General features: G+C 38.3%; 10 protein-coding genes across 10 annotated transcripts; 4 read left to right on the top strand and 6 right to left on the bottom strand.

Annotated features, from left to right (window-relative positions):
• Positions 1-3: 3 nt before the first annotated feature.
• On the bottom strand, positions 4-2,214 carry Gasu_54110 (ubiquinone/menaquinone biosynthesis methyltransferase). The gene is made up of 5 exons (XM_005703420.1): positions 2,141-2,214; positions 1,532-2,096; positions 796-1,463; positions 583-736; positions 4-527 (listed from the first exon to the last, which is right to left on the bottom strand). The coding sequence occupies exons 1-5, from the start codon at positions 2,192-2,194 to the stop codon at positions 55-57; spliced, it is 1,914 nt and encodes a 637-aa protein (XP_005703477.1). The 5' UTR covers positions 2,195-2,214; the 3' UTR covers positions 4-54.
• Positions 2,215-2,238: 24 nt separating this feature from the next.
• Gasu_54100 (citrate synthase) lies at positions 2,239-4,004 on the bottom strand. The gene is made up of 3 exons (XM_005703419.1): positions 3,160-4,004; positions 2,643-3,103; positions 2,239-2,583 (listed from the first exon to the last, which is right to left on the bottom strand). The coding sequence occupies exons 1-3, from the start codon at positions 3,884-3,886 to the stop codon at positions 2,359-2,361; spliced, it is 1,413 nt and encodes a 470-aa protein (XP_005703476.1). The 5' UTR covers positions 3,887-4,004; the 3' UTR covers positions 2,239-2,358.
• A 19-nt stretch (positions 4,005-4,023) lies between these two features.
• On the bottom strand, positions 4,024-6,694 carry Gasu_54090 (uncharacterized protein). Its single transcript, XM_005703418.1, has 2 exons — positions 6,484-6,694; positions 4,024-6,428 (listed from the first exon to the last, which is right to left on the bottom strand). Exons 1-2 carry the CDS (start codon positions 6,557-6,559, stop codon positions 4,087-4,089), a joined length of 2,418 nt encoding a protein of 805 aa, XP_005703475.1. The 5' UTR covers positions 6,560-6,694; the 3' UTR covers positions 4,024-4,086.
• Positions 6,695-6,854: 160 nt separating this feature from the next.
• On the top strand, positions 6,855-7,805 carry Gasu_54080 (uncharacterized protein). Its single transcript, XM_005703417.1, has one exon. The coding sequence runs from the start codon at positions 6,912-6,914 to the stop codon at positions 7,659-7,661; it is 750 nt and encodes a 249-aa protein (XP_005703474.1). The 5' UTR covers positions 6,855-6,911; the 3' UTR covers positions 7,662-7,805.
• A 59-nt stretch (positions 7,806-7,864) lies between these two features.
• On the top strand, positions 7,865-8,979 carry Gasu_54070 (uncharacterized protein). Its single transcript, XM_005703416.1, has 4 exons — positions 7,865-8,136; positions 8,189-8,311; positions 8,365-8,486; positions 8,547-8,979. Exons 1-4 carry the CDS (start codon positions 7,932-7,934, stop codon positions 8,913-8,915), a joined length of 819 nt encoding a protein of 272 aa, XP_005703473.1. The 5' UTR covers positions 7,865-7,931; the 3' UTR covers positions 8,916-8,979.
• A 4-nt stretch (positions 8,980-8,983) lies between these two features.
• Gasu_54060 (uncharacterized protein) lies at positions 8,984-9,484 on the bottom strand. The gene is made up of 2 exons (XM_005703415.1): positions 9,206-9,484; positions 8,984-9,153 (listed from the first exon to the last, which is right to left on the bottom strand). The coding sequence occupies exons 1-2, from the start codon at positions 9,445-9,447 to the stop codon at positions 9,006-9,008; spliced, it is 390 nt and encodes a 129-aa protein (XP_005703472.1). The 5' UTR covers positions 9,448-9,484; the 3' UTR covers positions 8,984-9,005.
• A 10-nt stretch (positions 9,485-9,494) lies between these two features.
• Positions 9,495-12,624, bottom strand: Gasu_54050 (serine/threonine protein kinase). Its single transcript, XM_005703414.1, has 2 exons — positions 10,996-12,624; positions 9,495-10,937 (listed from the first exon to the last, which is right to left on the bottom strand). The coding sequence occupies exons 1-2, from the start codon at positions 12,609-12,611 to the stop codon at positions 9,527-9,529; spliced, it is 3,027 nt and encodes a 1,008-aa protein (XP_005703471.1). The 5' UTR covers positions 12,612-12,624; the 3' UTR covers positions 9,495-9,526.
• Positions 12,625-14,065: 1,441 nt separating this feature from the next.
• Gasu_54040 (4-aminobutyrate transaminase) lies at positions 14,066-15,974 on the bottom strand. The gene is made up of 6 exons (XM_005703413.1): positions 15,669-15,974; positions 15,328-15,615; positions 15,096-15,281; positions 14,769-15,030; positions 14,544-14,719; positions 14,066-14,492 (listed from the first exon to the last, which is right to left on the bottom strand). The coding sequence occupies exons 1-6, from the start codon at positions 15,960-15,962 to the stop codon at positions 14,133-14,135; spliced, it is 1,566 nt and encodes a 521-aa protein (XP_005703470.1). The 5' UTR covers positions 15,963-15,974; the 3' UTR covers positions 14,066-14,132.
• A 940-nt stretch (positions 15,975-16,914) lies between these two features.
• Gasu_54030 (uncharacterized protein) lies at positions 16,915-18,081 on the top strand. The gene is made up of 2 exons (XM_005703412.1): positions 16,915-17,025; positions 17,105-18,081. The coding sequence occupies exons 1-2, from the start codon at positions 17,009-17,011 to the stop codon at positions 17,403-17,405; spliced, it is 318 nt and encodes a 105-aa protein (XP_005703469.1). The 5' UTR covers positions 16,915-17,008; the 3' UTR covers positions 17,406-18,081.
• Positions 18,082-19,164: 1,083 nt separating this feature from the next.
• Gasu_54020 (amino acid/auxin permease, AAAP family) lies at positions 19,165-20,188 on the top strand (the record flags this gene model as incomplete). The annotated part of the gene is made up of 2 exons (XM_005703411.1): positions 19,165-19,931; positions 19,984-20,188. Coding segments are annotated over exons 1-2 (940 nt in total), but the record flags the coding sequence as incomplete, so codon positions are not given.
• Between the last annotated feature and the right edge of the window lie 26 nt (positions 20,189-20,214).

The following is a 20,214-nucleotide window of genomic DNA, read 5'->3' as shown; positions in this document are numbered from 1 at the left end:
TTTGTACAAGAAGAATATACACACAATTTTATCCAAAAATGTTACCTCACAAAATTAACCGTTTTTCTGAAAAGGATGTAAAAAGGAAAATGTACGAGTCTTTTTGGTTCGCCATTTGCGTTCATTTCTTTGTTGTTCTTCCAATTCTATTTTCTTCTGTTGTGAAGTCTCTAAATCACCCTTTTCTAAGTACAACAAGTCTTCACGAAACGTAGAGTCACTGGCAAGTAGATATCTCTTATCCACACTAGTAGGATATGCTTTCTCATCATGTGCCAATGACCAATAGCATTCTCCATCCACTTCCAAAAACCCAAGCCATGAACCTTTTACCTTAGCAACAGGTAAACTATCCTTCTTTTTCTTCTTCTGATGAGTCGACTCGAATGAAAAAATGGTACCTTGAAAGTAATCCGATGGATGATTTGTCACATTACCCAATTGGAGTTCCAAATAGAGTCCATTTTTGTCATCCTGGAAATGGAGTTGACCCAATGTTTCTTGATGATAACTTCCCCAAAATACTCCTATCCCAGTTCATTATAGCTTTTCTCTTATGCAAACAAAAGATGAATACTTTACCATTAAAAATATCATATGGGTTGTCCCAAATGATTTTTGTTCCATCATCAAAATATACAGCTCGAAATCCTGTATGTACCAATTTGATATGGTTATATCGAAAGTGGGCAGAATAGGTTACCCAACTATAGAAACGATATCCAGGGCCTGTTACCTGATGAAATATAGCACTTTGAGAATGGAAGATAGCAAGTTGAATAGTATCGTTGTTACCAAAACTTGGGTGACAGGAGGATGGTGACTACTTTGTTCGACATAAATCATGGTCTCCGAGTCCAATTGAGCTTGATATGTTTCGCCAAGTATTGGGTTGAGAGGTTTCATAAATACACAAGTGCAATGCATTCCTGCAATATAAAAAGCAAGCACCCACTTGAATCTTTCTAAAGGGTCGTGAGTTTGTCTTGCTGCCTTTCCTAGAAAGGAGGGCGCATAAGAAGCTGCATAAGCAAATCTTTGTAAAGCAGATTCTGGAGCACAACATTGGATAGGAAAAGTCACGTAAAGTAAGTCTCTTCCCATGATGACGTTCTTCCCTACTTGTTTGATGAGTTCAAATACGACTGACCTTTGTGCCTTTATGATATTTTCGTCGTGACAAGTAATCCCTCCAACTGAAGAGTGTGCGTTGGGATGTCTTTTATATTCCGAGTGACGGTTGTCTGATAAGTTGTCGTCTTGTTCCTTTTCTCTATCCCTTTGTTGACTCTTTCTCAAGTCGAGGACCTTTGAAATAAAGTTACCGTGTCTTTGTTTAGGTGATTCGAAACTTGTATGTCTTGAATGGTTTTCTATATACTCATGCTCCCGGAAAGTTGGTTTATCCATTTCACAACACAAAGAATCGTCGTGGAGAATCAATGGAATCCAATCGAGGATAACTTTTTCAACACATAAATATGAGGCCCTAAACCCCATAAACAACGTTCATAATGAGTTACATATAAACCACATTCCGTTTGTAAAAAGTGTTGAAATGTTGTCGCATTTGGGAATGAATACATACTTTGTTGTAAATAGTGATATTCATCTCTACTTCCAGTCAATATCATACCTAAATAAGGAACCCCATATCGAATAAATGACTCGGCAATCCTATTCAACCACCTCCTCCATCCATGAGGGTCACTATCAGGATATCCAAGTTCCAGGATGACCAACTTGGCATCTCGACTCATCACTCGACTCATTTCTGCTATTCCTTTCTTCCTGTCTTCAAAGTTACGAACTCCAAAAGCAACCATCACAGCTGCAAAAGTATCATCTGAAAAAGGCAACTCTTCTGCAACCCCTTGTTGAAAAGTAACCGACGATGCATAACGTGACAACTTCTTTTCTGCTCGACGCAACATTTCTACAGAAGGATCAATACCCACAATATGATAATCAGGACGTTGTTGTAACAACGCTAGACTCAAATCTCCCGTTCCCATAGCAACATCCAATATTTTACTATGTGGTGGAAGAAGAGTTAGATGACGTACAGCGGAACGTCTCCAAGACATATCCAAACCCTAAGGAGATCAACCTTGAGTTTGTCAATAACCAAGTTGCCTACCAAAGATATCAAACGATTCATTTCATCATAATAGTGAGCCATATGATCAAACATTTCTCCAGAACCAAACCTTTTATATGTTCTCGTGGGTTGCTTCTAAGTAAAACTTTCCTTTTAATAACGACTATCAACACCACAATCACACACCACCACCACCACCATCCCATTCTTCTTCTCTTCACAAATGTTGTTGTTTCATAAAAAAGAAAATCAACTTTTCATTCTTTATTATTATGTTGATAACATAGTAATCTTCTTCTATTCTGTCTCGTTTCTGGATAATCTAAACTAGGCTCTCCATGAGGTGGAGGTTGTCTCTTCTCTAAAGCAACATAATCTCTCTTCTCCTCTCCTTTGTAGATTTGTCTAGGACGCCATATCTTGGCATAAGGATCAGTTAATCCTTCCTTCCAATGAGCCAACCAACCAGCCGTTCGAGGTACCTTATATATACACACATATATATATCAATAATATTCAAATGGCACACTAAACTACTTACAGCTGATAAAACAGGAGCAAAATCTGACGGAAAACCCATCATTCTCCATATCAAAGACAAATAAAGATCAATATTCGGATAGACACCACGTGAAGTGTAATGCACATCTTCTAATACTTGACGCTCCAACTCAAACGCTTTATCTAATAAAACATCACGACCAAGCAACTCAGCTACTTCCTTAGCAACGCCTTTTAATACTCGAGCTCTAGGATCATATGCTTTGTAATTAAGGTGACCAAAGCCTTGAAGTCTTCTATTCTCTGACTTGCATCGATCTAAAAACGAACGAACTGAGGATGGGGAAGAATCTTGGATTTCTGATAACATCCCTATCACAGCATCGGACACTCCACTAATCCTCGGACCATAATGAGCAGCTGCTGCAGCTGAAATGGCAGTATAAGGATCCACTTTACTAGATGCCACATGACGTAACATACTAGTTGCACAATTCATTCCTAACCAGAATCATTCATTTCTGCCCTTCCTACACACAACAACAAGGAATACTTACCATCATCAGCCAACACTATAAATACTTTATCCAATAGTCTTGATAAACGCTCATCAGGAATATACAATGGTTCCGAAAGTCGGTCCAACATAGCTAAGAAATTTCCAGTAAAACTCATCGTTCCTGTGGAATCAGGTGAGTTGAAGGGTCTTCCAACACGCATACGATAAGCACAAGCTGCAATAGTAGGTACTTTCCCTAATATGCGAAATATCTGTTTGTTACAACTCTCCTTTGACTTTTCATACAAGTCAGCTCCGCGAAGAGAGGGATTGGCTTCGGGGTGAAAAGCCATCAAAGCGGCTAAAGTGGCTATCATGATCCCCATGGGATGAGCATTGTAACGGAATCTTCTAAGTTGGGCAAGTATATCTTCGTGAAGATAAGTGTGAGACATTATCAAATCCTTCCAAACTTCACTTTCTTGCTTCGAAGGTAGTGAACCGTGAATGAGCAAAAAAGAAACATCTAAAAAGTTGGAATTCTCAGAGAGAGTTTCCATATCATATCCACGATAATAAAGTTTTCCTTTGTAGGGGTCTGAATAAGAAATGGAAGACTTGGCAACGGAGGTATTGTAATAAAAGGGATCATATACCATGAGTCCTGTACCTTCCTGTAAGACTATTTTTTTCCATTCTGTAGAAGGAATATAGCCCTCTTCTTCCACACCATTTATTTCATAAGTTTTCTTCGTTTGAGGATCGATTACTTGCAACACAACCATCTCACAAACCCTTCGGCGTTATTTGTGTTTCTCTACACACACACACACACAACAAATGATGTTCAATTCTATTTCTGCCCAAAGCGTTTCTCGAGTGTTTGTCCATTGGTCTCTTTGGCCCTTTTGTCTTATCCAAATAGAAAAAGCATCATCCACACACAAGTCCATTCTATATATCTTATGTGCTCTATAGAAATAAACTAAACTAGCATACTTCGGAAAGCGCGTGACTTCCTTCTTCTTGCTACAATAGAACTAGTGAAGCGATAAAGACTTGGAAAAACTCTCTCATTCATATCCTTTGGGAGAAAGTTGCTCTTTGCCTCTAACTCGGTTACAGATTGTTCATTTGAAGTGACTTCCATTTCATCAGGAGATGAGCTTTTCGAGGCGTGTAGAACTTCATTCAAGCTGATTTCTAAATACTTTTTGGCTTCCATCAAATGATAATTCCGTCTTCGTTCATTTTCTGCATCTTGTTGAAAGTCACTAACTTCAGTTTCTAAACTTGCAACTTTGCTTCTCAAACGATCAACTTCTTCTTGTAACTTTTCCATTTCCTCTTTACTGTGTTCCTTAAGATTAGATGGTGAAACTATCTCACAAGGCTCTTCATGAATAGAATCCTTCTCTTCTGTCATTGCTGTTTCTCCACTGACTACTTTTGTATTATCCATAGAATGCATTGCACTTGGAGATGTTACAGAACAATTCATATTATCTTTTCCATCCGTAGTATTCACCTCTCCCTTGATTGCAGTGAGTTTAAGCTTTAAACGATCCAGACGACGACGGGTTTCCAACTCACGCACTTTCATTTCCTCATTCTCATCTTCTATGGCTGCTCTCTTGCGTGCTTCTCTTTCGGTGGCCCGTTTCGCTTCCTGTAACTGAACTTCTAACAATTGCTTTTCCAGTTCTAAATCACGTCTTGCTGCCATCTCCATTTCAACCTTGTTGCGAAGTTCTTCCACTTCCTTTCGCATCTTCTTCAGAATCCTGTCCGTGTCCGATATCGTTCTTTTAGAAGTAGGCAGAACTTTGTCCTGAGAGTCCATATGAATAGAAGTCTTGCAAGTATGTTCTAATTTTTTAGAAATTACTCCATCATTTGCAACAACTCCAGTGTGAAGCAACTCCAAAGATAATAGCATGGTATATAATGATACATTTGGTTCCGATCCAGTGTCTTTCGTTGCCTCTACAAGTCTATCCTTTAATACCTTTAGATATTCTGTTATCTCTTCAGAGCTTTTGCTTCCCATCATATGTTGTGAAAGAACTGTTGGATCCAACTGTTTGGTATCTCTCAACGCATCGAGTAAACTTTCTCGATCTTCTTTGGACCAACCACAATGCAACTCTATCCTTTCAGCTTCCTTGATCTGCTCAAGCAGCGTATACGCTGAAGGTCCTTCCAAATCATCTGCGTCATCTTCTCCAGTCACTTGTGAATTAAGCTCATCATTTTCTTGTTTTACTTCGCCATTATCGTCTGAATGACTCTGTTGGTCATCTTCCTGGGTAGACATCACTTTGGGACTGGATTCTCTAGCCTTATCTCTTCTCAAGTATCTTCCGGAAACCCGAGGTATGGATCGTTCCTCTTCGTCTGATGAAGCTTCCTGTTTTCCTTTAGAAGATTTCGTTATTTGTGAAGCCAACCGGCTACTGTTTCTTGTGGTTGCCGAAAGTCTTCTTCTTCTTCCTCTCGTTGAAGTTCCTTCAATCGTGTCCAGTTCTTTATCATCGTCCGTTTTATCAGGATCTACTGAGGAAGCTTCATCGTTGCTTATCTGCTTGGTTCCTTTGGTATAACTAATGTGTTTGATAGAACCTGAAGATAGACGAGTAGTTCGTTTCTTCAGATTTTTACCATCGTCATTTTCCGACTCCGATGGTTGACTATCTTCTTCCTGTTTACCTTGTTCATTTTCTTTCTCTTCCTCTTCTTGTCGTTCTTCAACCACTTCCTCCACTTGTGAAATATCTGCAGAATGTTCTTGTGACTTTTCCAACCTTTGTGCATCAGCAACCCACGAGTCTTCGTTCTTCTCAATTCTTGGTTTCTTCTTCAAAGGTGTACTGGAATCTTCTGGGTCCGATGATTGTTGTTCTTTCAGAAGCGATTCTGTGTCGCCAGTTTCACTCTCTTGTTTTCCTTGCGACTTTATATTTGTTTTCCATGAGGAAGATCCTGCTGTGCCTTCTGCTTGTAGTATGGATTCAAGCTGTTGTTTGAGTTGCGACAAACTAACACCAGCCACAAAACAAAACTCCCAACCGTTCAAGTTCAACTTTGGCTTCGACTTTCCACGACTAGAAGGGCCTTGTCTTTTTGCCAATGTGTTAACAAACGCTGAAGGCGAAAGAAAGAGTTCCGATTCTCCATTTTCCCCCTGGTATAACAAGCAGCCTTCAGAAGTCACTTGTGCTGCGAACTCTTTGGCCTTGTAATAAAACTGCACCTTTTCACCCACTTTCAACAAACCGTGCTTTGTTAATTCTAATAGCTTTTGTTGTGCTTCTTTGCTTCTAGGTGCTGCAAAAAAGAAGAGTTGAATGGTATACTCAAGAAAACAAGATAGCCAACGTACATGAAATATCGGAAACAGAAGACTTCTCCATCTTATCAGAATAACGAAAAAGGTCTTTAGCAAACTGTGTAAACATGCCAGTCAACGACAAGACCAGCAAAACGATGACACATCCGCTGGGAAACACAATCCTCCATTCTCATTTTCGACTGAAAAAGGCGCCAAAATCGATTGTCTTTTTTCTTTCGACAATAACATAGGCAATGAGACAATATCCAATTCTACAATAATGCTTTTATTAGTTGTTCAATAAACCAAGCACTTGTTTCATGAATGTGTGCTTTCATATATATATATATATATATATATATTATAGATAGGTACCCAGAACGAGGGACGAGTGGCCCCCTCCTCCTCTCTTCCTATATTCATTATTCCATTTCATTGAATGATTTTCTTTTTATTTTGTGACCGTTTTTGGATTGGTCATGTCGGAAGTGTTGGCCATTAAAGTGGGAGAGAAGCGACCTTTTGAAGATGAAACTGAAAAGGAAACGGTTTCTTGTTCGGGACATCGCATGGCTTTGTTAGAGTTGAGTGATAATCAACGTTTGCTGTCACCACCAGCAGTCCAAAACTGGTTGGACCGGGTTTCTTGGAAAAAGTCGCGTCGTTTTTGGACCCGCGAAACAACGAACACCAAGGCTACGGATGAGAAAATAAACGTTTTTAGTCGTGAAATAGAGCTTGGAACAGTTTCTGCTTGTCAGTTTAGGGAGTCTTCTGTGAGGAGTGAAAGTGATAGTGACGACAGCGTGGGTAGTGACAAGTCACTGAAGCCATTGACAAAACGACTGGCATCTAGAACCAGAGTAATGAAATGCTCCAGTTGTGGCTCACACAATTTGTTTCCTGTGGATTGCGAGGAAGATGGAAGTGGCGTTGTTCTTCAAGAGTCAACAGAAAGTGACATAAGTGCCTATATTCCTCTTAAGTTTTGGAAGATGCTCAACAGTAAAGGTGAAAATCGAGACTTTGAAAATGAAAAGCTGTTTAGTTTGAAGGAACTGAAGGAAATTGTTTCGGAGGCGTTGGCTAATAAGACTAGGCATTTGGCACATCGATACAATGCGGTCATACAAGAAAAGTTGGCTGAGCAGTTTCAGAGTTTTTCCAAGTTTAATGAAGATTACGTTTCACGCCAATTGAAGGAAAGAGAATGTAGTTATTTGTCGTAATTGTGATAATTTTAGTTTCTAGCGAGTATAAGCTCGTTCACAATATTTTTTTTGAATGGTATGTTACTAGTTGATTAGACGCTAGTAGCCATTTCAACCCAATATATGTTCATCGTATATATAAAGAAAGTTGGCTTGTGGAAATGGGTTTTTTCATATTTCACTTTGTCCAAAAAAGAAACATCACTAAAACTGAATTTCAGAGTTGGCGAATAATTCTTCTCGGGAGGATCGCCGATCGGTGTGTAATAATTGGTTTTTGGGTTGGTGATGGCCTTGAGTCAGCTTTGCAAACATTTGGTTTCTTCTGTTAGCAGAACTATTCGTCCAACCATAATTTCAACAAATAGGTCGTTCTACCTATTTGGGCGTTGTAATAATGCAACCTTGGTGACGCCACACACATTTCGTCGCACGGCGTTTACCCATGGCGCCATAGCAGCGGCTTCCGAAAGCGACCCTTCTACTGCTCCAAGTATAGTTGAATACTTATTCACATAATACTCCAGTTTAGTTTTTCTTTCTAGTCTCGAGAAATAGAAAGGCTACTAGTATGGAAACACAATCATTTGTTGTTAGCGTTGCGGGTTCCGACCGAGTGGGCATCGTACACGACTTTAGTTGGGCACTAAAAAATATTTCAGCCAATGGTCAGCGTATCATCTGATTTGGTTGTTTGCTTGTTGATTTGACTTTTGTATAGTGGAATCCAGTCGAATGGCTTGTCTTGGAGGAGACTTTGCTATGATTGTATTGGTTAGTTTGAATGCGAAGGACGGGAAGTTGATACAATCTGCGCTAGAGTCAGCGTTACCAGGTTTTCAAGTAGGGTTGTTTTGTTTTATGAAAGATAATTTGTTTGTTCTCATGCGTTGATTGTTATAGATTAGTACTCGACGTGCTTCTTCCGTGGCGGAGCGACATGTTTCTCCTGATACGAGAGAGTATGAATTATATGTTGAGGGTCCTGATTCTGAAGGAATTGTGGAAGCAGTAACAGCAGTACTTGCCAAAAAGGGAGCGAATATCGTTGAGTTAGAAACAGAAACACTTCCTGCACCGTTTGCTGGTTTCACGCTATTTCGTATGGGTTCCAGAGTAGCTTTTCCTTTTCCACTTTATCAAGAAGTGGTCACAGCACTTAGTAGAGTAGAAGAAGAGTTTGGAGTAGATATCGACTTGGAGGAAGTTGTGGAAGGAGAAGATAGTGAGGAAGATGATGATAGTCCGAATTCCCCAGTGGGAAGGCATTGATAACCTTACTTTGTGTCATACTGAGTATTTTATGTGATAAGAGTTACTGGGTGATGTATCCAACATAAAGTAGTTGAGAAACTTGTCTTTTTATTTCTCATTCATTTGTGTAGATTTGAAAATATCGTCGATCGTTTGCCAATTTACGACACCTTTTATACAAACTCTCTTTTTTTTGCCTTTTCCTCCAGACTCGATGGAAATATCAGACTTTGGCACGTGCAATAGCTTTGCCAACCTCGTGTATCCATAAATAGTACTTTCTAGTGCCATAATAGAGTAATAACTACCTTTCTACCAACTCTTGATTGGCTTCTCCTTGTTTGGGTTGTGCACCTACGTGAATGATAACCTCTTCTTCAGTTGTTTGCATTAGACCAGGTCTCTTGGATCCTGGTTTGACCAACACTTGTAACAGGATGTGATTCTCTTTTACTCTGATATAACTAGGAATTCTATTGTTATGTGCCATCAAGGGTCGTTGAAAGTTTTTTGGGCCTATTGACTTGAGAGCGTAAAGGATCCAAGCCATTCCAACAATTTCAAAGTCATCACAACAAGAAAACACAATTGTTCTCATCAAGATTTTCATTTTTTATACAAGTCGTATCTTAGCTTTCTCTAAAACATAAATCTGTTAAAACTTGCACACAATCTGAAAAAGAAGGACGTTGAACAGGAATTGCACTTTGACACTGATCAATAAGGTCGTCCACCTCCTTTGGAATCCTCTGTCGGATATCCAAAGGTACAATCAGTCTTTGTCCTTCCAATGATACCTTTCGAATGATATGTGTAGGATGATCATTTCCCCAAGGCTTCTCTCCCGTAACAAGTTCCCATAAAATGACCCCAAATGAAAACACATCAACTTTCTCATCAAACTTTTCTTGTCTCATCATTTCAGGTGCCATCCATTCCGCAGTTCCACCAAAACCAGTATTTCTCAAGCCTTTATCTAGTCGACAGGATAATCCAAAATCAGCTATCTTAGCAGTGTGTCCGTTGTTATGTGGACTCAACAAAATATTGGGTGACTTCAAGTCCATATGAATAACCCGAGGTGTCTGTGCATGAAGATATTCCATTCCTTTAGCAATATCCAATGCAATCTTCAGATAATCCTTCATAGGAAAGATTTCACCATTCGCTCTCTTTCTGGCTATGTAGCGATACAAACATCCGCCTGAAACAAATTCTGTCACGAGACAAATGTTGGTAGAACTATTCACTGCGCCTATAAACTTAACGATATTGGGATGGCTCAAACCACTCATCAATAACATCTCTCCTTTGAAATCTAAAAGAGCATCGGAAGAAGTATGATCTTCATCTTGTACCAGTAACTTTACAGCAACTACTTGGCGTTGATAAGTAGCTTTAAAAACTTCTCCGCTACCACCAACTCCAATGCGAGGACCCACTTCAAGCATGCGAGGATCGATATTCCAACGACTCTTCCATTCGGGTAATGAAGAAAGAGTAAACAAAGGATTGCTCAAAATACTTTCGTCGTCTTCAAACTCAAAATCGTTCAAATTGTTTGTTTCGAAATATTGCCATTGCTCGTTTCTGCACAAATCTTCTTCTTCTTTCATCTGCTGATGATGACCATTAAGTTCTCTTGTTGTTTCATCTTCCCACTTTTTCTCTACAATTTCACCAGAATGCAGACGTATAGTACCAACTTTGTCGTTTTTGCGCTCGGAAGAGTTCACTTCAGAAGAAACAAATTTGCAGATTGCTCTCAATATAATATCGATCTTCTGTGAACCAGCAATGACACCCTGACAATTTACTACACGTTTAACTAAGGGACTCATAGGACAGTTGTCCAATACAATAGGTAATAAAGCATTTCCCTTTGATTCCAAGTTTCTACAAAATGCGAGACTAAACAACATTTGACAACATAAGCATTCCATGAAGTTTGGAGATATCAAAGCAACAATTTTGCGAGATGAGAAAACAAGGCTCGAAAGACTTTTGAAGATTTGAATGCTGTTGGCTCCTGAATGTACACTAAATACGGAATGAATCAATTTCTCTATAATGACTGCAATATGTTTTGAAAACTTACCTAGCTACACAATCTATACTTTGTGAACTAGCTTTCATGTCTTGCAAACTGTCTTTGATGATTTCAATTTGCTTCATTTCCGATTTCCCATGTAACAATAAACAATCGTACAGAAAGTTTTTCCGTTCCATCTTTTCCAAAACAATGGGATGATTGTCAAAATTATGCCACTCTTCTCTTGCCCTAGCAAAATGACGCCTTTCTGACTCAATCGATGTGTTTTCAGGTAATAATATTTTGATACTCCTAAGGGGAAGTCCACATGCTGCGTATACAGTAGCAACTTCCAAAATCGCTTTCAAAGCATCCACACGATAGTTCTTACAACGATACAGATCACCTCCACATAAAGGAATCAAAATACTCTTTGCTGTCATATTGTATGCAATGAGAGCAGCCAAACAGCGAAAAGTATCCAATACAATTTGAAATAGGGGCTCCACATTGCCACTTTTTGTATCATGGAATAACATTCTTTCGTATTCAAATCCAGGAGGGTTTAGTTTCTCCTTTTGTAACTTGCAAGAAATCCAACAATGATAACTTTTTCTAAATGATTTGAGGTCTTTGGACAGTTGCTGAATTTTTTCAATATTCAAGCCATGTGCTTCCAGCACATTACTGCAATCAAACACTTGAGTGCTTTCTAAAGGATCACTATTTTCCAAGTTGGACGCTCTCGCAACTAGCAGATAATCAACTCTATCTCGACGAGATAGCTTATCTATTCTTCCACGATGGAGTTCAATCTGAGTTTTACCATCTCCACGATGTACCGTCAGAAAGTCCAGTTGTTCAATTCCTTCATTATTACTGGCCATCTGTATTTCGTTATCTACAACCTTCTCACAAGCAGAATTACGAGCATTGATGATTGACCTACTAGAGATTGAGCCAGTTTGTGTCACAGTTCTAGAAGATACTGGCGAAATCTCAAACTTGAAATTGACATCACTCTTCTCTGATAGACTCGATTGCGATCCTTCTATTCTTGGAGTTATACATATGGGGCTGTCTAAGCCATTAAAGGATTTGGAGAGCTCTCCAAAGTCTCTAGAAAACGCATCCGAAACAGAAGACGAGGTTAGTTTGGAAAGTTCGCTGGAGCTAGAAGCACGAATTCCGCTCATAGTTTCGGCAAAACGTCCCGGTGTTCCCGATATTAGAGCTGATAGGTTCCTTATCCCATTTCCAATATTATAACTGACTCTCTTTGACAGCACATTATTATTCTTTGGATACGAGCGATGAAGAACACTTGAATAAGGTTCAGGTGATAAAGAACGTGGACTGTTATGACCTGGATAACTAGAAGATAAACTATTCTCTAATATTTTTGAGTCCCAGTTGTTATAAGTGTCTTCGATAGCTTCATGTCTTCTTCTATTTGAGCGTGTCACTGGAATAGAAGGAGATAGTTGGGGTTGTTGTGCTTGCGTATTTTGTTCTTCAAGTCCATTATTTTGGAACTTGACTTCATTCGTACTCTTAGAGTTGTCCTTGCACTGCCTATTACAGTTCCTAAAGAAGGTAAATCTTCCGAACAATGATTCCCTTGAGTCTTCCTTTGTTCTTTCTACCGATTTCGACCTTTTCTCTCTTCCTCTCAATGTCATACTATATAAATACAGTGCAACTATTCTCTCGGCATCAACAACGTGTCATATATGTATTCTCCACCAGAGTCACTCTCTTTATAATAGGTCAGTCACCACAAACGCCTAATATATTAACCTCTATATGCAATATGACTCAATTGAAATAATATGAAATATAAGGTTCGTTTGTATCCTATTCGACACCGAGTAGCGTTGGCTTCAGCAAATGAAAAAACTCTTTGGCGCGAAACATGCTCCATTTGGCGCCGTTACAAAGTTGATCTACGTGTCTCTCCTTCAGGCCATCTGATCTGGCCAGCAAAGCACGAAATTCACAGGGACTAAAGCCATTCTATCCAATCCCTTCCCGCCATGTTTTGCTACTTGTTTACTCGCTTTACATACAAAATACAAGTAGGATACAAATAGAAGAAAGTTTTAAAAACTATTGTAAACTTCCAACTATATATAGGGACCTTGGTAGATAGAACTTTTGGAATACTTGAAAGGTTCTCTATCACGAATTGATTGGGATATCATATAAAAAGCCTGTTATTCAGTTGAAATATTTGCAGAACCTTTGCTTATTCCTCTACATCGAAATCGTATTATGTACACAAGTAGCATAAATAGTAAATTGTATATTCCTCCGTACGAGTATCTATCTTAATAATCAGTTGATTTATAAAACTTTGACGAGATTCGGGTTTCTTTATCAGATATCAATTACTTGGTAGCAGTAGAATCCTCGGTCATATATACTTGTAAAGAGCACACATAGTAGTGATTGCGGGGTTTTCTATTGCAAGCTAATTTTATCTTCCCACTCTTTCCTTTCATGGATATAAGATGCACATCTTCTACAAAAAGCTTTTACTCGTGTCAAGTACACAGATTGCTGTCTTCTATGAAGTACATGTTGCTCAAAAATTGGCTTTTTACAATCTCTCACAGTCATTCTTCATTGACAAGGATATACTCGAAATGGTAGTTCATAGCAATAGAGTTGGAGAACCACCCAAAGAATTTCCAAATATGTTTTTTTTAAAATGGTAAGCACTTGTTCTGACAGTTTTTTTGATAAAACTATTTTTCCTTCTCATTCTTGATTTATGTTCAATTTGATGTATTCTTCAGAAAGCCCTACAATGTTTTGAGCGGTTTGCATACAAGATTGTTGAGAAAACAACAACAATTCCTTTAAAAGTCTCAAGATTTGACAATTACCTAAATATCAGTAAGATGAATCTTGTGTTCTTTTGACACAATTTTTAGATTGTTCAATATATTCCTCCGTCAACATCTCGAAAATTCTGCCAACAAGTTGTGTTGCTTAGAGAGCCGAATGGAACTATTATTTCCAATATGAAAGGTTACTTTCATGATGTTTTGTATCTAGATATTCTGCAATGACAACCATATTTCATGTTATTCAAGTATTGGAATTTTCAAAAGGAGAATAGACAAATGCAGAGACACATATCATCTTTACTCAGTGCACAAACCGTATGTAACAAATCAACTCGTTCTATTCTTTCATTATGACAAAGTAATAGTCTTCAATGCTTGTTGGAATGCCGTCATGAATACTTCAACGTCATCATGTTCTAAAATGAGTGCTGGTCGAAGTCGACAAGTATTCTTTCCGCAACCCCCAATATTCACTCCATACTGTCTTAAAACATATATGAAATGATCTCTTTCTTCTGAACTTTTGCAGTCCCAAGCCAAAAAGGTACCTTTACCTCTTACATTCTTGATTTGTTCTGGAAATTGGTTAGAGGCCTCCATCAAACCATTTTTAAGATATTCTCCCGTATGTTTTACTCTTTCGAGAAGCTTCTCTGAGTTAATCGTGTCTACAATTGCTTTGCAGTGCAACATACGAAGAGGGTCACCCTATACATCAATGTTCAATGGAGACTCGTTTTTAACACAAGATTGGCTTACCATCCAAGTTCCAAATATACGAGAACATTGAGCAGGTCTAAATCCTTTTCTAGCATAATATCCAGATACTTGCATTTTCTTTGAAAAGGTAACCATGTCAGGTGGAGTTGAGAGTTCCCAAGCTTCATGAGCCCAAAAAGTACCAGTTGCACCACAACCGGTTTGAACCTCATCGACTAGATCACAAAGGTCACCGACTGAAAATAAATATAAGATAATACAAACCTATAAAAGCCACATCATTTTGAAGTGCAAGATCTCGCAGCTCTCTAAAAAAGCGTGGAGAAGCTGATAAGTCTCCACCTTCAGACAAGATAGGCTCCACAATAACAGCAGCGATGGGAATAGGATGCGTAGATAGAATGTTGGCCACACTTTTCAGACATCGATCTTCTTCCTTGATATTCATCAAGTCTTGTTTCCCTTGCAGAGGATAACGAAGATTTGGAAATGGAGCCATAGGCCATTCAAAAGATGGGAAGTCTACCTATCCATATATACACAAAAATACGTATTATACATATGGCAAAACTGTAGTATCAAACTTCTTACCTTATACAATGCTTTGGATCGAGTAGCTGACAAGGATCCCAGAGTTCTTCCGTGAAAAGAGTTTTCAAAGGACAAAATAGCCAAGGAAGGGCTTCCAGGAGGACGATTGTGCATAGCAGACTCTAATTCTTCTATCGTAGGCTCAACTCCAGGACGTTGTTTTGCACGCTTCCATATAAAAGCTGCCTATTATACAGTTTAAAAATAAGCCTTGTGAATGGAATCTAATTACCTTGAAAGCATTTTCATTTGCAGAAGTACCACAACCGCAAGTAGTTACGACTTGTTCGAGTCCACGAGGTGCAACATTTTGTAAAGTCTGTTGCAGTACTTGTGGCCACTGAATGGGTGGATTGATTCCGAGTGCTGGTCTTTGTACTAGAAATGACATAAATTCTGAGTTATTTTTCACTGCCTGAATAACAGCTGGGTGATTGTAACCCAAAGGTAAGGATGCTATTTGACAAAACATATCGAGTAGAATATTTCCATCTGCATCAACCAAATAGTTTCCTTGACTCTATTAAGCTATGAATTCAAATATATTCTAACAAAAAAATAAAGCTAGCTCACCTTTTCGAAATCAATAAAGAAACTGACTGTTCTACTTTCCTGAATAGTGTCCAATTGAGCACTCAATTCCTTTGAACGAGGTCCTGGTATCTCAGTAAGTACAGAAGGTTTCAGGCTGCCATGATAGGCATTCTCCAAATGACTTAAGGCTCTTGAAAACCTTGAGAGTTTCCAATTCTTCATTTCCACAAATACCGATAGAAGAATGGAGTCTTCAACCTTTCTGTTGAAAATTTCAACAAGACCCAATCGACTCAAATCCATCGTCCATAGGTCGTTGCATCTGATGACCATTGGATAAAGAAAATCTTTGAGTCGCTTTATTTTCGTTTGATATGACGAAAAGTAGAATGAAAGAGAAATGTGGATAATCAAGTTGATTATTTCTTATGAAATATGATGTTTTCATTCTATAAAGAATTAAGCCCATTAGAGTTGCTTGCAATCCAAAAACTATAGTTAGTATTAACAGAACACTGAAATGATAATATCCATAAGATTACTTGTAAACAGCTGCCTAGAAGGTTTAGTCCCTCTATTTAGATTTTACAACAATAAACGACTCCTTCCTTTTGCTAAGAATGACAAGGAAACTTAGCAATGGCAAACATTCGACTGAAGAAATGAGATCCACTCTTTATAGAAACAAGCATATTAACGAATTTGTAAAACTTGTGTTTGTTACTTGACTCTACAATACTATTCAGAAAAAGAGGAATAAAGAATGGGAGAAACACAAGGTTTTATTGATATTCTATTAAAGAGAGAACATTTTCAGGGTGAATTGATTGGACTGAAAGACCTGATAACTGTAAAAGTATAACAATTTTAAGGGGTTTGGTTTGATGAGCTCCATATTTGTATGAAGCTTATTACTACTCTGTTTGTGTTGTTTCTTTTGCCAATTCTTGGAAGAGCTGTGTTGAGCTAACTATTATCTGGTAGAATAAGGACAGCTGAAACCAGTAGCTGTTGGTCGAGAAACGTTGGACCTATATTTTTTACTCGTCAAATACCCTTAAAGAGTGTTTCTAATATATCTTGAGTTACTTTAGTTTTAGTATTTGGGGAGTTTCGTTGGATGGTTGTTACCCAGAATTGGAATACGATTTCCTTGTCGCGTAAAAGACACGAGACTTGGAGTGCGTTCTTAGAATAGAAGCTCCTCTTGTGTTGGAAGGTGACTCGGTATTGATGTTTGAAGAATTCACTGTTATCACGATAGAGAAGTGTCTACGGAACCAAAATAGAAACCTACATTGTCGAAGGACCAAGTTGAAACAAACTGAAGGAATATCTTTGAAAAGATTATTTGGCTTCCTTATAGTGCTCAAGAGAACATGATACATCTGGTTATGTGAATAGACTTTGTATGTTAACCAAACCTTGTCACATAGTTTTGCATTGGATAGAAGACTATTCGATCCTTAATTTAGGTTTTCTGCAGGTTCCATAGAAATTCTGGAAAACGCAACCTATCTATGCTCGTGGTATAGGAGACTACAAGTTCTTAAAATATTGGGACTACAATATCGCATAGAAGAAGAAATAAAAGGCCTTGAGTCCTCCATGGACTTTAGAGTGGCCCTGTTGAGAGGTGTTGGACGGCGTGTACCTGCCTCTTATGTGAATACTTGTATTAGAAATAATATCGTCATTGTATCTTCTTATAATGACCCAAATGATAAATTGATTGGCTTTGGAGTTGTTCCAAGAATTATTCTCTGTTGTTCTTAATCCGGTATGTGAAATTTTATTACGAGGTGGTGTTATTCATTTATGGTTCTTGAAAACCTCGGGTGAAGATTTAGTGTTGTTGTAAGCAGTTTTCACCGAGTTTTGGTGGATTATAGCAGTTTATATGGAAACTTTGCTTGGACAAATATGTCTGTTGAAATGTCGAATTTTTCTGAATGCATCAAAATGCCTTTGCTCAAGAGTTGCTGGTCTTTCATAGTATTTTAAAAAGGTTGTGGACATTTCCTCCTCTTATAACCATTTTTCGTTTGTTAGCCAATATATTCCAAGAGAAAGGAATGGAGTTGAATCTGGCAAACTATTATGAGTGTAACTGTTGGAACAAATTCTTTTCCCTTCATATTCTCCGAGCTTATTACTGGGACAAGTTGACACGCTATCCATGAGTATTATCTTGGGTATATTTCCAAGTTACTATGACCAGCTACTCAAAGTTTTTTAAAAGAAGAAAATGCGATCAATTGGGTCACTTTCACTGTGTTATTAATTCAAAACTCCGCTAGTCTTGTCTCTACAAAACTAAAAGCTATAGAGTAACGAAACAAATGTTCCATTTGAGTATATCAAGATGTTGTCTTCTTATATCGGCATATCTTTGGCATACTTGGATTCTTTGATAAAGAATAGAAACAATTATAAACTTTTGTATGCATACTTTGAAGCTTTTATCGGTAGCCCATCACCACTTGTGATAAAGTCGTCTCCAATTCAATGATTTATTCAACCATTCCACAATGAATTACGGTAACTAGTACGGGATCTCAAACAAGTAGCAACTCTGCATAAAATGAGGTCGGCATACACACCAACCACTCTGCTCTCTTCGTTTTCAGTGGTCCGCAGATTCTCTATTAGAAAGACTGTCCTTACACCCACATTGCTCTTTAACAACTGGAAATATCCAACTCAAATTCACAAGTTGTCAAATAATGTCCTTTAAAGGAAACCAACAGAATACTGACAAACCTTCGTGCTTTTGGAGTTGCATTTGATCTCCTTTCCATCAACAGAAGAAAGATTCGGAATTGAAGACGGATAGTGTCCACTTTGATTTTCTTTCCAAGACAATTTCTTTGCCCTTAACGACAAGTTGAGGTCTTTATTTTCTGTCGTATCGTACAATACAGTATAGCTCATCAGACGGTTTTCTGTCATCAATGAATAAATTCTATCGTGGGTGGGTTATACCTTTTAGTCAAAGGCATAGCTTGTTGGACATACCAATGGAACCAATAAAAAAACAAAAGAATTTAGAAACATAAGATCCAATAAACTCAAAAATATCTCCAAAAACTTTTATCGTTTCAACGACAATCGTTAATTGGCAGGTGCACACTTTGAGGTAGCATTCAGGTAAAGCAACGTAACAATAATCACTAAATAAACTATCAGAGTTGAGCCTAGTTGGTCAAAGGGCAAAACCAGGCACTTCCATTTTTGGAGAATATCTTTACTGAAAAACACTTGAAAAAAAAAGTCCAGATTGGTGTTGGGAGCTACCGACATCAATTTTTGCTCGAAACCCATTGTATTTGTCTATCCATACAAAAGGAATGAAGGAATCATTCCTTAACCAGTAATGAACAAAGTCATTTTCTACAAGGTAAAGAGAAAATGGGATGCAACAAGAAAGACATTGCAAATCTTTCCCAATTGTCCACATCGACAAGCCGATCCTTTCCTGTGGACTCGATTCCACTTGAGCGTCTGGAATGAAAATCAGCTTCTCTTATCGCTTTGTCTGTCTTTGAGACTCGCTGTCAAGTGATCATGGATTGTAAGCAAAATAGCTTAGAGTTTGTTGATGAAGGAATATATAACTGTCAACCACAGGAAGAACAGGCTCAGTCGTCTAAAGTTCAGTTGCCCGAAGCAAACAATGCTCAGGCAGAATTAGACCCTGATAAACTTCCAGAAAGCTTGAAAAGCAACTGGGTTCTGGTTGTCATTCTATTGGTTGCCGAGACAGAATCAGCTTCTCAGCTTTCGTTACCCAGTGTTGTAATGAGTATGGGTTTCGTTCCTGGAGCAATCTTTCTAGTTTTCTTCGGAATTATGGCCATGTATACCGGCTTTCTGATATCCGACATATGGAAGTCACATCCACTTGTGCGTAACTATGATGAAGTCGTTGGAATTCACTTTGGGAGAATTGCCAAGGAAGTAGCTTTATGGTGCCAAGTAACTCTTTTGTTTTGTTTCGTTGCTGCAAACATTATGGTTTCTGCACAAGCATTTTATATTGCTGCCAATCAAAAGACATGTTACATTGTGTTTTCCGTGGTTGTGACATTGATAGGTATTTTAATTTCAGTTCCTCGAACATTGAAAGGAGTTGCATATTTGTCCATATCTTGCATTATCTTTGTAGCAGTCCCTGAAATAATGACCTTGACAGCAGTTGCAGTACAGAACTCTCCAGAACCTGACCTATCCATTGGAGCATCCTCGGGTGCTTCAGCTTTTGCTATAACAAACCTCGTTGATTTCTTTGTAGCTATTTCGGTACGTATTATTTTATGTATATTTTCATATCAACTAAGGAATGATTGCAAAGGATATCGTTTTTGCTTATTCGGGGCACCTCCTGTTCTTCAATTTGATAATAGAAATGGGAAATCCATATGACTTTAAAAAGGCAGTTTTTTGGGGATTCACCATTAATATTATCAACTACCTTATTATAGGTCTAGGAATTTACGCATATACTGGAAATTATTCACAAAGTCCTTATATACTTAACATTATCAGCTCGTCTGTGCGTAAGACAGCATATATGTTAGAAGTT

The sequence above is a fragment of the Galdieria sulphuraria genome (assembly GCF_000341285.1).
Source record: "Galdieria sulphuraria unplaced genomic scaffold scaf_55, whole genome shotgun sequence".
In the NCBI taxonomy this organism is placed as follows: domain Eukaryota; phylum Rhodophyta; class Bangiophyceae; order Galdieriales; family Galdieriaceae; genus Galdieria; species Galdieria sulphuraria.
Note: the sequence above shows the minus strand (reverse complement) of the source record. Positions and strands in the feature narration are given on the sequence as shown.